Source organism: Ranitomeya variabilis, chromosome 5 (assembly GCF_051348905.1).
Source record: "Ranitomeya variabilis isolate aRanVar5 chromosome 5, aRanVar5.hap1, whole genome shotgun sequence".
Classification (NCBI taxonomy): Eukaryota; Metazoa; Chordata; class Amphibia; order Anura; family Dendrobatidae; genus Ranitomeya; species Ranitomeya variabilis.
The window spans coordinates 649,587,769-649,604,386 of record NC_135236.1 but is presented as its reverse complement, the minus strand read 5'-3'; the positions used below and the strand labels follow the sequence as shown (position 1 = coordinate 649,604,386).

The 16,618-nt window shown below is 41.5% G+C and overlaps 1 protein-coding gene across 2 annotated transcripts in view; it reads left to right on the top strand.

The window, feature by feature from the left end:
- Positions 1-16,618, top strand: part of GLRA1 (glycine receptor alpha 1) — a 156,184-nt gene that overhangs the window by 92,950 nt on the left and 46,616 nt on the right. For both annotated transcript variants that reach the window (XM_077266381.1, XM_077266380.1), the window contains exons 2-3: positions 6,262-6,392; positions 7,091-7,158. In XM_077266381.1, the coding sequence (XP_077122496.1) occupies positions 6,262-6,392; positions 7,091-7,158 (199 nt within the window). The remainder of the gene's footprint in view (positions 1-6,261; positions 6,393-7,090; positions 7,159-16,618) is intronic.

Genomic DNA, 16,618 nt, shown 5'->3' with positions numbered 1-16,618 from the left:
GGGTGTTACCTCCTATCCCTCCTCATGTCTCATCCCGCTAGCTGCACCGATGTTCAGGGACCATGCACCTACCCAGACCAGCGGCTTAGTAGGTCCACTTCACCAGGAGAGCTGAAACAGAGCCTAACACATCATATCTCAGTTGACAGGACTCTAGCCCTGTGGCCACTGGATCGAAGTCCTCCAAAACTTTTTGCTGAACTCCACATGTAAGGATCCAATACTAGCTCATGTTTCTCCCTTGTAAGAATTAGGGTATCTTCTACAGAGGGGCTACAAATCACATAAAAAAGAAGAAAATTAAGTCAATGTGGTCTGAAGACCTTCTAATTTTTTCAAGCTTCATTGCAAAAATTGGAACCATCTCTATGGCACGTCATCCATTTCATATTCCGTTATAAAATGCCATTGGTGAACCAAACTGTATTGTCACCCCTAATAAGTTATGGCGATCTTAATAAGAGAGGAGGCGCCGGATAAGGACCAGAGACGCCCATGGGACCGGACCGCAACATGTGAGTATAATAAAAGGTCTTTTTTGTGCCTTGCATAGGGAATTGGGGACATACGTATAGCTTACTATAAAGCTGTAAAAGAGGGCTTCAAGGTGCTGACCCTACTTTCTATTGGGAAAACCAAATGGGCGCCTCTTTCTTTTGGGTGTCTCATTCTATGATCCTTCCTTAGTCATGTTGTTGTTTTGGGGCTAAAGCTAAATCTTTGGAGCTACTCTGAGACTCCAGATCGCTAAATCCTGAGAGTGTGCAGTATAGACACTGTCATAATTCCACACTATTGTTTGCTCAAGTATTTGTCATTTACGTGGTTTGCATAGTTGCGGACATGTGTCAAAGAGATTCTCATCCATTTTTTTATTAGAACATTGAGAAAAGTAGGAAACGTTGCTAACCAGTATGTGACTGCAACTGCGCAAATGACATACTTACAACAGAGTGGAATCCTGACAGTGAGTGATGCCATCATAAAGCTACTTGACTATTATAAGATGGTGAAGCCACCATCTTTTACTTGGATTTCGCTTGGGAAAACGGATCATCCCACATTTGGGACTCGTGCATCTCTATGGTATTGCAGCCTCAGCCTAATGGTGTCTCAACACTACTAGTGTGTGCACATTGCATACTGTCAGGATTCAGCAGCTTGCAGTCCAATCTAGGGACAAGTTCAGAAATGTAGCTGAAGCCCAGAAAACCTCTTTAAAAGTTTGAACGTTGACTTATAAGGTTGCAGCCTCCACAGGTTGGCAAGAAAAAGTTGAATCCCTTCTAGGGGAGAGCTAATTTGGAAATGTTTTCTATGGATATCCTTCCTTTTATACACCTGTCGATTGGTTGTACCTTTACAAATGGTAAGAGTGCCTGTGTTCTCCCCACCGATGGAATTAAAAGAATAGAATTTACATTCCTGGATTTACCCCAGGGAGGGCAAGTGCAGGTAGTTGGATTTTGCTGCCCTTGCCCTCCTGTATTATCCCAATCACCTAAACTAAAAGACATATGTATGGGATTTGCTGTAAAAGTGAGCGGTGATTAAAGGTTAACCAAAAGGACCAGAATGAATGGGTCTATCTATGTTTTGGCTAATAACCCAAATCATCCTTACAGGGAATCTGTCACCAAGTTTTTGTTTGCTTTAGTACCATGAAATAGGGGCAAGACTCTGATTCCAGCAATGTATCACTTACTGTGTCACGAGAGGTGGTGAGTTCTCCTTCAATGGAAGTCTTCAAACTGATTCTGGACAGACATCTGCCTGAGATGGGTTAGTGAATCCTTCATTGAGCAGGGGGTTGGACACGATGACCCTGGAGGTCCCTTCCAACTCTAACAGTCTGTGATTGATTCTATGATACTGAGCTGCTTGCTGTAGTTTTGCTAAAATCACTGCATCATCTAATGCAGATCTACCAATCCTCTGAATGCTAAGCACTGTATAATCTGATTGGCTGCTCTCTGTTTACACTTTGCATAGGTAGATATCAGTGATAATGTAGATAATGTAGTCCTCATTAATATGGAGGACTACATGGCAGCAAGTATACTAGTCCTCTAGTGATCATCTCCTGCTGATAAAACAGTGATTTTATCAAAACTACAGCAAGCAGCACAATAAGTGACACATCGCTGGAATCAGGGCCTCTGTCTCTATATTATGCTAGGTGGCAAAAACCTGGTGACAGATTCCCGTTAAATGTTTTGACTTTGATTCAAAGGGTAGCTGTATTGCTTTAAAGGCATTTTTCTTCCTTCTGAAGAACCATTTTTGGTGTGGGTGCCTATTGTCTCTCTCGCTCTTCATTAATAGTATGTCACTACTGGATCTTCAGTAATATCAGTATATACTGTATGTAAGAGTCGGAATTATTCTTATCGTGATCACATTCTTTTTCATATTTAATAGAGACCTATTTATAGTTCTACAGTCCGGTTCATTTGCTATATCAGGTGGACAGGAAATTACATTTTTTTCCCTTTATCAAATATTGAGTTTTAGAAGATTTACATGAGATATTATTAATTTTTCATCTGAATTCTTGTGAAAGTATTTTATGTTTTATCAACGCATTTATAGTATATTTCTTATATTCTTCTTCCAGTTTTTGTTCCTCAAACATCTTTTGTGTTGTTTTTTTAATTTTCTCAGCATTTTTCTGATGATTTTGGCCATCAGTGGTTTTTCGAAGGGTTTTTCTGATGACTTTTTTACAGGCTTATTTTTTCCACTCTATTGAATAATGAAGAAATCGCTATTATTTTTTTCGCTGAAAAAAAAATGGTGGCCAAAGGCTCCAAAAAAACATCTGTCCTTCTCCAGGCATCTTTTGAGCTTTCCCATTGACTTGCATTGTAAAGTGTGATTGGAAAATCCTTGAAGAATAGACGGGTTACTTCTTTTTTATCCTGAAACCTGAAGCAGTATAAAGACGTAGAAAAGCCTAAACAAGTCTTTTTTTTTATTTTCATTCTTTTGAGCATTTTCTGATAGATTTTTCAGGCAGTTTCCGTGGCGGAATTTATCTGAAAAAGATGTTGTGTGCAAATAGCCTTATAGGGGTTCGAAGGTGGTTTAGGGCTTGAAATGGTAAAACTTCCAAAGCCAAATTATCACAATCTGAGTCATTTAATAAAAATAAATTTATATATATAAAGCTGAGTGTATGTATGTGTGTGTATGTATATGTGTGTGTATGTATCAAGCCACGCCATTCCACATAGTCCCATCAGGAAGTACAACTCCTGCTTCCAAATGACATCATTTGGGGCAAAAGAGAAGTTTTTTCAACTGGATTTATGCCCACATTCAAAGTTCAAGGACAGATTTACCACTCAATTGGCTCACTGCTTCCATTACAAGGAAAAGAACCTCAATTTCTTCAATTCTTCTTCTTGGGAAATGTAGAAGCCGAGGCTCAGCAGAGATGCTCTTTAATTCTAAACACTCGCTTATAATTTGTTATACCTAACCACAGTTAGATACTATGCCCGGGGCAACGCCGGGCTCCTCAGCTAGTATATACAGTATATTTATCTCAGAGAGGATTATGTGACTAACTTTCACCAAAGCTGTGAGATTCTGCAGACTTTGCCTATCTAGGTATTACCCAGCCGGGACCTTCTGCCTCATTGACATCACTGATGGGTGGGTTCTTATTCTCTCATCATCTCGCGCTTGCTCTGAATTTCCGCCCGTGACCTCTTCAATGAATAGACCTTGACAATGGTGGAAGAAAAATATTGGACTTTGATGAAAAATTCTTCCCACACTTAGTACAAATGGGCATTCTGAAACGATGAAACATTTTGTTGTCTGGAGGTTCCTTTGGGTGGTTGACTGAATAGTCATCGAATGTAAATCCCTGCCTCTTTCTTATATCTTTATGACTTTGCTGCTGTTTTGACATATTTTTCAGCTTATTTTTGCTATGAGTGGTACAGAATAGGAATCTGAGTCAACCTCAAAGCAATCCAGAAGTAGGCTGGAAGATTCTAGTCTATTTGTATTGTAGAATTTAATAGTTTACACTCATTAGCTAATGAACTTCCAAACAACGGAACATAGGAATATCTAAAAGTATCTGCAAATGGCCAGATGTCTCAAAAACAACAGATGCCAGCCGCTGAGATCTCGGCCCGTCCCTGAACGCCTGCTTTAACGGCCACACTGGCAGCGAAGTAACGAGTCAATCCTTAGTGAACAACCATTTCGATTTATGCATCATGCTCCGCTCGCACTGGCATCTTGGCCTCCGTTTTTACAGGTGCCATGATGGCTTCATCATGATCCATTTTGTACCAGATCCTGATGGATCCTATTACCTTATAACGAGTCCATCGAGTTTCTGATTTTATTGGCTAGGATATTACAGCATGCTTCTATTTTTGTTTCCAAAGTAGAAGAGAACCATGATGAAAATGTAAAATAAGCCTTAAAGGAGAAAGGAATTTGCCAATAGTATCTGTCACTCTTAGGGTTCAAGGGGTAACATATCTCCTGGCGGAGAGTGACTTATCAAGCATGCCGAGAGACGGAGACTTTTAAGCCACAATGCTCCTCTGGGAAATATTCAAGGACTAGAGGACTAGAACTCTGATGCTACCTATAGGAAGTAGCAATCTTAAAAGTCCATGTTGACCCTCTAACGAGCCTTGTCACATGACTTGCAATAAAAATCAAAACCAGAATCTCAATTTGCAGAGACTGTGTTTCGGGGTACTGCCGTTCATCAGTGCAAAGTGTGAGATCTGGTTTGGCTGGGTGAAAGTCTCCTCATCTTGGCATGCTTGACATGTCACTCTCCACAAGGAAAAACATTACCCCTTGGATCCTGGTCAGACGCCTCTCAACCAGCCAAATCAGATCTCACACTTTGCACTGATGTGGGGCAGCACCCTGAAACACAGTGTCTACAAATTGAGATTATGATTTGGGCTTTTATCCTAAAAGTCATGTGACAAGGCTTGTTAAAGGTTCGACGTGGACTTTTAGGATTGCTACCTCTTATAGATGGTTCTAGTCCTCTTCCTCTCTGAAGAGACAATTTGCATATTTCTTAGGGTTCATTTCCACGTTCGATTTTCTCATACGAGTGCTAACTATGGTTTTCAAGGATAGCACTCATACCTGTGATAGTCTATGTGGCCAGTCACCTGTCCGTGATTTTTCGCAGACCAATAGGTCTACAGAAAATCCCAGAGATAAATCTGATTTTGATCCGAGGGTCGAATCAAAATTGGCAATGTAAGCCAATGAGTCCACAAAAAAATCGGATGTCATCTGAGGGCTGTCTGATTTTCACAGACTGTCATAAAGGAGAAGGTTGAGAAACATTTGGAGCAGAAACTGTGTGGAGTTTGCATTATTGAGGAGGATTTGGAGAGTTTCTGCTCTGTTTCCAAAAGGTATCCTGCTCTAAATAATTCCCTTTTTTTAAAAAAGTACATCAACAATATGCTAAACACAGGGATTTCTGCTTCTGGAACTGTTTAGGATTAGAAGAATTATGTGGGTTAATCAACAGCAAGTGTTCAGTTTCCCTACAGCGCCTCCACAGGGAAAATAAAGTATTACATAGTTTTTTATTCAAATACATATTAAGTCCTCCAGAGACAAGCCCTTTGTAATCAGTCTGGATGAGGTTCCTGAATGGGGAAATCTTACACTATTAGTCATTTATAAATGGGTTTTCTTCACCAATAACACTCTTTAGGGTTTGAATACAGCACTGCATACTATTGACCTAGAAGGAGAACTTTACACTCTTATCCTTAGCTTGGCTTTACTATCAATTTTTCATTTTATGCTGTTTTTTCATTATTGAAAATGTAAAGGAAATAATTTCCAAACTAATTTTAGGATGTGGGAAAACCTAAGTATGTCCACACAAACAGGACATTTAGTGTATAATTTGAGCCTATCATCAGAAAAGAGAAAATTAATGCAATGGGATATAATAAAATTCTATCAAATTGTAGAAAGCATAAACAAGAACTCATTTTTAATATACTGGTTGGGAACATCCATATAACATCTCCACTATAGAGCTCACAGGTCAAAGTCGGAGCCAACAATAGAAAAGGACACAGAATTTTGAAGTATGAACGAAATGTTGTCAAACATTACTGTTTTCTACACAGACACGAGTTTCTTCTCCATGTCCATTTTGTCATTTATCCACCAAACGCTTCATTAGATGCTCAGTCCATCCTTTACATGTTTTTTTACTGTTTCTTTCTCTTTCAGTCTTGCAGCTTCCAAAGAAGTTGGGGCGTCTGCACGTTCTTCTCCTAAAATGATGTCTCCCTCTGATTTCCTGGACAAGTTAATGGGGAAGATCTCAGGATATGATGCCAGAATTCGACCCAACTTCAAAGGTAACTCATGCCTGTGTCGACCGGGGGAGGTCCTCTGATTTATAAGATTAGAACTAATAATAAGTGGTCCAAGAAGAGTGGTGGCCCTGTTAAGGCTTTTGCATTGGTGTCTAGGAGCTCTAAGTAGCGTTTTTTGAAGGCAAACAGACATCAGAAGACCCCTGTGTAAGAAAAGTGTAGGTGTCCCTTGCTGTACAACATCTTGTTAAGGGTTTCACCATGGAGTTCCTTTCTCTTGGTTTTCAGTCATGTACTAATTTTTCTGGTAGATCACAATCCACCAGTGATCTTCAATGGATGTTGTCTCGTATTTTGAGAAAGTTGTCTGCAAAGAGGAAAACGTACTACAATAGAAAGAAGACCATTACTCACCCATTAATCCCCAATGTCCATGAGCCGCAGATGTGGTGCCCTCCAACCCTGCAGCAGAGATCTCAAGTGCTTGATAAACATTTGGGACAACCAGGGTGGTGGCACTGGGTCAACAAGGGATTTAATGTTTGGGAAAAGTTTACTTATTTTATAACATTTCCTTCTCTTAGGAAATCTTTCTGAAAATCCCAGGTAACCCATTTACCAAAGTCCCTTATAGATACTTAGAGCCAAAGAATAATTTTCATTCTGATAGTCATTAATGTATCAGTCTTCATTCAACATTCCCTACTGTTTTACTTAATAAATTCTCTGCTTCGACACAGGTCCCCCGGTAAACGTCAGCTGCAACATCTTTATCAACAGCTTTGGTTCCATTGCAGAAACCACTATGGTAAGCAATGATTTCTTTTCTTTATAGTGTTATTACAGCATGATCATACTGATGCCCTGCCTTATGCCTAGTCTAAAGCATGTAGGGGGTAGACAGGGCGTCAAACAGCTTCAAAAATAAAATCCAGATGTCAAACATTGATCCCTCAGGACTTGCGCTTTGCTCTTTATCACAAGTAAAGATGAGCGAATCCATCCATAACTAATCAAATTAGTTTTGAATTTCTCCCAAATTATGTATTCTGGCGAATCCAAAATTTGGGGATTTAATTTGCTCCTGAGCGGGAGCTTGTTTTTTGTGTGTTTGAGTCGAAGTTTTTATTGGTACCATTTAGGAGGTACACAACATTTTGGGTCGCTTTTAAGGTTTGCTTCACATTTATCCTGTGCTCTGCGCTGAGCTCTTATATCATCTACATCTCCGAAATATGTTATTCAGACAGAAATCTGATGGATTAATTGACTAATTAGGCAAGGGAAGTCAATATGGATTTCGACTGGCCTCTCTTTTGAGGGTATCCATTTTTTAGCGGTGCGTGCTTTGTGAATGACTGAAAAAAATGGGACAATGCCAAGAAGGAGGCCAAAATGAAGTCTGAAGTGATTCAGTCTGCCACATTATAGTGAATGGTTCAGCCTGGGTTCTGTCTGAATCTTGCTATTGGGAGATTTAAATGGAAACCCCAACTTAAGTGCTCAGCGTAGAGCTCAGGATAAATGTAATACCATACGCAGCAGAGACAGAGGTCATTCTTTGATCTCCAGTTGCCATAACAACCATAGGCACCCTTTGGTTGTGTCATGGGAGTGTCCATGGGGTGAGAGTAAGAGTGGGAGCACCCTAACTCTCACAACCCACTAGATGCCACGGTCACTATTGGACTGTAGCATATAAAGTATTAAACAATCAGGGACAGTGCTGGCACCGGCTCTCACTACAGGAGCTCGTCTGCCAGCTAAGCTGACCTCCTATGGTGATTGCGGACTTGTGAACCGTCACAGCATGCACAGCGCGCCATGTCCCTGATTTTGACTTCTTGGATTTGACCAAGTCTCATGACTATTCTGTTAGCTTGCTCCACCGCCCAGCAGCTAGTACGTGAACGTAATCCAGGGGTTCCCGCATATGTCTAGTCTGTTCGTGGAAACCCTTTTAAGAGCTGCTAACCTTCCACAGACAGGGTATCATACAGTTATCAGTTGTGTATACAGCTGTTATCTGTCCCTGCAATTCTGCCTGTGATGATAATTAAACTCCTGAAAAGTCTTCTATGAAGAACAGGAAGTATAAGTTTTAAATCTCCCTAGTGGCCAGTATGAAAATTGCAAAATTTTCTATATTTTTTTTTTATGCAAATTGTGATATGATTTAAAAAAAATTCCCCCAAATTCTAAAACATAAATTTTATACAGAGACTTGATAATAAGTCTTATTTCTGATTCTGTTCAATGCAGAATCTTTTTTTTTCTCATGTATATAATAATGGGGACATAAAGGGTTATAATGGTGGGCAAGGAGGTACTGGTTCAAGTAAAACTAATAACCTAGGGGAGAAAACTAAACCAATGTTGATCTTTAGGATTCTTTTTGACAGTACTTCTGATGTTGAGGAACAAAGCAAATCTCCTATGACATGAGCGTATCCGTGATTGCTCTGTTGGCGGTCAATTCTTTTCATATAGCCGGAGCAAAGCGAGGCTTTTCTGCCTACAGAATGGTAATCATTGTAGCATGTCCTCCTCAGATCTATAAAATACATTATGTCAAGGCCATGGTCCTGCTGGCTTTCTGCTAACAAAGCAACCTCTTGAGTAATGCCTCTCCCCTCCTTCCCTGTTATCTGAATCTCGGGGAGCTGACGGGAGCAGCATGACTCCATATTCTTAACCTGCCTGGGAATTAAAGCTCTTCTCTCTCACAGATTACTGGTGTCATGGGCTCTAGAGACACTTCATTATGGTACTATCTCACACCGCGCTCTACAAATACTGATTGATTGAAGTTAGTGGAAGCTAACGCTCCATCGCTCGGATGTCCCATGCAAGAGAAGATCGGAGCGTTCATTGAGCTTCTGTTAAGCCAAAACACTCCTAGTAGAGATGAGAAGATTGGGCAAAATTTGAATTCGCTTTTTTCCCAGGAAATTTGATTTGTCAAGAAGTTATTCTCCCAAAATGTAACGACTCTTATTATAATCTGGGTTCTCTAAAAAAAAATCCTTGTACTCACTTCTCCGACCCCTCCGCTCCTCACCATCACCCGTCTGGTCCTCACCGTATCTTCAGATTATCGACTCTCGTGCTGTATTCGTTGGCATCGATCTGGCCAAGGAGGTTTCTGCGCATGTCATGATGCCATGACATTTCGTGTGACCAAAGGAGATCTGAACATGCAGTGAGGACCGGACGGGTGACACAGAGGGGTCGGACAGGTGAGCGGTAAGGTGAGTACAAGGATTTTTTTTTACGTTTTTATGGCCTTTTACAATTTTGAAAAATTGGCAGCCAGCACCGCCATTAAGCTGAATCCACGCGGAAACAAATTACCAAAAATTTGAATTTTTTAAATTGTGTATATATTGTAAAATTGTAATAAAATTAAATTTTACTTTCATTTATTCGCTCATCCCTAGTAGTAAATACAATCTATATAGGGTGAATCATTGGACAGTGTGTGATGTGACTCATACTACTATATAGAGCTGTGGTCAACAGATGAGTGAGTACTGATAACCATGAGTATATACACTATAGAGACAGACCAGGCAGCTGCTGTAGGGATCTTCTAGAAAAGGGGCTCATCCCAGCTTGGTTCCATACTCTTGTGAAGAACTGTGACGAAATAGCCCAAGAATCATGGAAAGGACGTAGAGGGGCAAATACCTTCGTTCCCGGTTAGTAAACCACAGCACAATTACTATTCTTGATGTCATATTTTTTTTTTTGAATGGAAAACTGAAAAATGCCAATAAATTTGAAAGTCATTTTTACAAACGTTGCTCTGCTTTGTAATTTGCTAATTTTTGGCCAATTTTTGTTTTGGAAAAAAAAGTCTCTATTGAGATTGAGAAAGGTGATTTTACTCTTTCCTATAGGACACACGCTTTATGGTTGACTCTCAAAGCCCCCAACCATTAGCTGATTGAAAGCACTAGAAGTGATGCAGCGCCTTACATTCTGTAGTGGTCATTATTGGTACTGCAAGCTGTCTCCCATTCCTGGCACTTTCAATTAGTTGATTACTGAGTGTGCTTGGAATCAGGCCCCTACCTCTTCTAAAGATAGGTCATCAATATCAAAGTCCGGAAAAAATCCTGCAAGATTGTCAGAGTGTCTTTTTATAGGGCTCTTGTGTTGAGACTCAGCTTAGGACTTCAAGCCACATGTGGCTTACAAACACAGTTGAAGAACACATTGTTGGTGCAACTGCCTACTAGTTCATGAGCTAAACTAAGCCATATAATTCCAGACTAATCTCCTAAATCCAGACTCCAGGTCACCAATAGAGAAGAATAGGCAAGTATTTAAAGGGAACCTGTCAGCAGGATTGTGCACAGTAACCTACAGAGAGTGTCAGGTTGGCGCTGTTATACTGATTACAATGATACCTGGTGATGAAATCTGTCTTGTGGTTGTTGTTTAATCTTTTTAAGTTTTGAGTTAATGATATGCTCGTGCTCTGGGGCGGCCTGTCAGGGGTCTTTATGTGGTGCCCTGCTTAGCTATTCATAATGAAGACTGCTGACAGGTCATTGATCACACTGTGACCTTCCCATAGTTTACATAATGAATATATGTACATACTGCAAAAAAAACTTCTGAGCTAAACCCCCAACCCCAGGTGAACAGTAATGGAAATCACAGATAAAAAATGACAGGGAATAAAGTAAACTGCACCACTGCACTGTGGGCAAGTCTTTCCTTGGTTTCTCTGGCCTAGAACAGGAAGATCAGACTCTGCCTACAGTCCTGCTCCGGAGCACGGGTGTATCATTAACTGAAAACTTCTAACACTGATTACACAAGAACCACAAGACAGATTTCTTCACCCCAGGTATAATTTTAATCAGTATAACAGCGCCAACCTGACAATGAGTAGTAGTTTACTGAGCAAAATCCTGCTGACAGGTTCACTTTAAGGGATGACAGGCTCAGTCTATATTATTAGAAAGCAATACACAAAATGTGCTGGGTTGAAGCCATGAAAGAAGTCTTATTCCAGCACACATGGGAATATTCACTCGATGTCAGTCTGAAATCAACGTTATTGATATTGTGTGAAAGGAACAAAATGAACATTCTGTTCTGAAGCCGACACTCTGGGAAAAGAGTTATTAAAAAATGGAAAGTTTAGGAAACTGCGAGACAGAAATCAATCTTCTTTAACTGTTTGCTAAATAACTTCTCCTGCAAGACTTCAAAGACGTGGACATCAGGACTCTTGGCATTGATTATTTCAAGACGTAGGGTCAAGATGTTTCCTTAACCCTTTAACCACTGCTGATACGCCTTTTAACGGCTGCAGATAAGGGGCCTTATTCTTCAGCGTCGCTTTTTAACGGCGCAGAGAAATAAGGGTATAGCGCCCCCCCAACGTTAGAAAATCTCCGGGGTCTCAGCTATCAGGGGTAGATGAGACCCCAAAGAACATGATGCGAGCTGTTTTTTCGGTCCCCTGTGACGTGATCACCGTTATTTACCAAATAGAAAAATTAATGTCTGATTTTAAATTAATTTCTCTCTACTCTGACATGATCTAACATATCAGAAGAGAAATGGGGTCCTCAAGTCCCCCATTGTACTTTAGGTACCGGGTCAGCAATCTCCCGGCCCCTGTCCCTCTTCTTCCAAAGCAAAATGGTAGGCGTGTTCTCGCCCACCGAGATCTGTCTCCCTACACCCGGCAACTGCTGGGATTTTTTTCATGGCTGATAGCTTTTGATTACTGTGATAGACCTTATATATAAAATAGGTTTACGTCTAGTAGTGTTAGAATAGTTTTAGGTCTAGTAATGTTAGATTAGGGTAGGTTTACTAATGATAGATTGGGTTTAGGTCTAGTAGTGTTAGATTAAGTTAGGCTTACTAAAGTTAGATTAGATTTAAGTTAGATTAGATTTAGGTCTAGTAGAGTAAGGGTACTGTCACACAGTGGCACTTTGATCGCTCCGACGGCATGATCCGTGACGTTGCAGCGTCGCTTGATTATCGCTCCAGCGTCGTAGACTGCGGTCACACTTTGCAATGCACGGCGCTGGAGCGATAATTTCATGACGTAGTTGCGATGTAGAAGTCATACGGGACATTGGGAATATCGTGCACACCTTTGTTACACGCTGCGATCATGCCGCCACAGCGGGACACTTGACGACGAAATAAAGTTTCAAACGATCTGCTACGACGTACGATTCTCAGCGGGGTCCCTGATCGCAGTAGCGTGTCAGACACTGCGATATCGTAACTATATCGCTGGAATGTCACGGATCGTGCCGTTGTAGCGACCAAAGTGCCACTGTGTGACAGTACCCTTAGACTAAGTTAGGCTTACTGATGTTAGATTAGGTTTAGTTTTAGTAGTGTTAGATTAGGATAGGCTTACTAATGTTGGATTAGGTTTAGGTCAAGATGTATTAAATTATGCTTGAGTTACTAAAGTTAGATTAAGTTTCGGTCTAGTAGGTTATATTAGGCTTAGGGTACCGTCACACAGTGAAAGTTTCATCGCTACGACGGCACGATTCGTGACGTTCTAGCGATATCGTTACGATATCTCTGTGTCTGACACGCTACTGCGATCAGACATCACGCTGAGAATCGTACGTCGTAGCAGATCGTTTGGAACTTTCTTTCGTCGCTGGATCACCCGCTGACATCGCTGGATCGTTGTGTGTGACAGCGATCCAGCGATGTGTTCGCTTGTAACCAGGGTAAACATCGGGTAACTAAGCGCAGGGCCGCGCTTAGTAACCCGATGTTTACCCTGGTTACCAGCGTAAACGTAAAAAAGACAAACAGTACATACTTACATTCCGGTGTCTGTCCCCCGGCGTCAGCTTCTCTGCAGTGTGAGCGCCTGCCGGCTGGAAAGCGAGCACAGCGGTGACATCACCGCTCTGCTTTCCGGCCGCTGTGCTTACACAGTGCAGAGAAGCTGAGACGCCGGGGGACAGACACCGGAATGTGAGTATGTACTGTTTGTTTTTTTTACGTTTACGCTGGTAACCAGGGTAAACATCGGGTTACTAAGCGCGGCCCTGCGCTTAGTAACCCGATGTTTACCCTGGTTACCCGGGGACTTCGGCATCGCTCCAGCGCCGTGATTGCAAAGTGTGACCGCAGTCTACGACGCTGGAGCGATAATCATAAGACGCTGCGACGTCACGGATCGTGCCGTCGTAGCGATGAAAATGGCACTGTGTGACGGTACCCTTAGGCTTACTAATGTTAGATTAGTTTTAGGTCTAGTAGTGTTAGACTAGGTTTAGGTCTAGTAGTGTTAGATTAGGATAGGCTTAAGGTACCTTCACACAAAACGACTTTGTAACGATATCGCTAGCGATCCGTGACGTTGCAGCGTCCTCGCTAGCGATATCATTTAGTTTGACACGCAGCAGCGATCAGGATCCTGCTGTGATGTCGCTGGTCGCTGAATAAAGTCCAGAACTTTATTTGGTCGTCCGATCGCCGTGTATCGTTGTGTTTGAAAGCAAAAGCAACGATACCAGCGATGTTTTACACTGGTAACCAGGGTAAACATCGGGTTACCAAGCGCAGGGCCGCGCTTAGTAACCCAATGTTTACCCTGGTTACCAGCGTAAAAGTAAAAGAAAAAACAGTACATGCTCACCTGCGCGTCCCCCAGCGTCTGCTTCCTGACACTTACTGAGCGCCGGCCCTAAAGTGAAAGTGAAAGCACAGCGGTGACGTCACCGCTGTGCTGTTAGGGCCGGAGCTCAGTCAATGTCAGGAAGCGGACGCTGGGGGACGCGCAGGTGAGCATGTACTGTTTGTTTTTTTTACTTTTACGCTGGTAACCAGGGTAAACATCGGGTTACTAAGCGCGGCCCTGCGCTTAGCAACCCGATGTTTACCCTGGTTACCCGGGGACCTCGGCATCGTTGGTCGCTGGAGAGCGGTCTGTGTGACAGCTCCCCAGCGATCAAACAGCGACGCTGCAGCGATCGGCATCGTTGTCGCTATCGCTGCAGCGTCGCTTCGTGTGAAGGTACCTTTACTAATGTTAGATTAGGTTTAGGTCTAGTAGTGTTAGATTACATTTAGGTCAAGTAGTGTTAGATTAGGTTTAAGTCTAGTAGTGAAAAAAAAACGACAAAAATTGAGCTTAACTTGAGTTGGTACACATGCAGAGGTTAAATGCATGTTCACATTGGCCACAAAACATTAAAACCTACAAGAGAAAAAAGTAAGCAAAAACCCTGATGTAGCTAAGTAAAAAAGCACTGTCTAATATTAAAACCTTACCATGTGTCAATGTTGACCTCAGTGTAAATAAGGGCAGACAAAAAGGACTGGTCACAACCAGTGAAACACCAGACTGGGGAAGCCTTATATATAGTGTCTAGCTCAGAAACAAGGAGGCCACACTAGGTGTAGTAGTGCTAGATTAGGTTTGGTTTACTAATGTTAAACCTAAAATCTTAGGTTTGGAGAAGCAGGCTTCATTCCCACTTGCAAGTGACCAACTTTTTGCTGTGAAGTGGAATAACAGGAAGGACGTCTACATGCTGACCACACTGCATGTGGACACCACTGTGATGGTCAGACACAGGGACACCACCAGGGACAAACAGAAACCAATCTGTATCACAGATTATAAAAAAATGTATAGGTGACATTGACTTGTCAGACCAGGTGCTCCAACCATATCTAGTGAAGAGGAAGACCAGGGCCTGGCATAAAAAGGTAGCAAGCTACCTAATCCAGAATGCTACCTACTACAGCTTCGTCCTCTAAAGAAGTCTCAAGGAGCACTCACTTTCCTCAAGTTCCAGGAGAAAATTGTTTAGTGTCTCATATTTGACTCAATGGCACAGAAGGAAGCCTTCAAGTTCGAGGATGTCCAGAGATTTGTAGAGCACCATTTTATTTGCCCAGTAACTGCCACTCCCAATCAAAAGTATTCCCCAAAAAAAGATGCCAGGGTTTGTAGGAAGCTCAGCAGAAGGAGTGATTCCCGGTGCTGTTGCCCCATGTGCCGATCCTAACCAGGGCTTTGTATCTCCCTCTGTTTTGAGAAAATACCACACATCTTACAACTATTAGAGGTTTATTTTTTTCAAATAATTTATATTTATATTTTCTGCGTAGTTGAGTAATTTTTATGGAACGAGTAACGAGGAGAATATTTTCATCAGTAGATCACAATTTACCCCATTTCACAATTAATTCCAGGACTTAATCACTCATATGCCAAACTACTATTCCGACAAATTCTCGCCCATGTACCCACAAATGTTTTTGAAAAGTTAGGTGATCTGACAATTAATTCCAGGACTTGATTACTCCCATAAACACTTTTGACCATTCGTCTTAGTTTGACTCTTTTTACGACTACGTATGTCTTGCTACACAAAAATGTTGTTTCCATTTATATTGCTTATATATTTATGTTAGTGATACGGATATGATCGTTTTATTGGAGGATCTCCAATAATGAGGTGGTTCCGTACTTATACACTATGGGCTTTACTGTATGGTTCTTGCCGAACCTCCGGTACCAGACAATACTTTTAGAATTCTGTAAGGGATTGGTTCTTTTGTGCATATATTCTTCCTTGTCCTTGGCGGGTGGGAGCCTGCTATGTCGTACCAAGTCTATTGGCAGATACGTCCCTCATATAGGGATTGATGGAGCTAAATGGACGTTGTACGACCAGTCTCTGAAAGTCTCTGTCGTTCTAGCCCTGCTGGTCTTCTTTCATCTTTGTGTTTGCCACATAGTTGGCTGCATTTTCCTCCGCATTTGGCCCCTCGTTCCAGAACAGTTTATTCTACCTGCTACAATGTACGCAAATGCGGGACAGCTGTTTAGTTATCAAGACCAAGTTCTATAATCAGCCAATGTGTTTTTAGGGCATGCCTCCCTCTGTGAGTAATAGTTCCTCGAAGGATTTTCTTGCTCGGTAGCTCAATGTCTCTAGAAGCTTTGAATGGGTTCTGGAATTCCGTCAATTTTACCCCAAAAACCAAACGGTGTGCCATCTATTAGTATAGGCACAACTGTGTGTCCAGTACTAACATTGGGGCCATATTGGATTTATTTGTGAGTACTGAAAAACCACTGCAATAAAATTTGACGTTTGTTCCTCAGAACATACAAAAAAAAGATTCATAAAAGAGACAGTGAAAAAATTTTCAATTTTGTGTTACATCAACTGGATAAAAAATGGTGGCATCAAACTACTCACTTCCTCCCTAGATGAATACATTACAGAGTATAA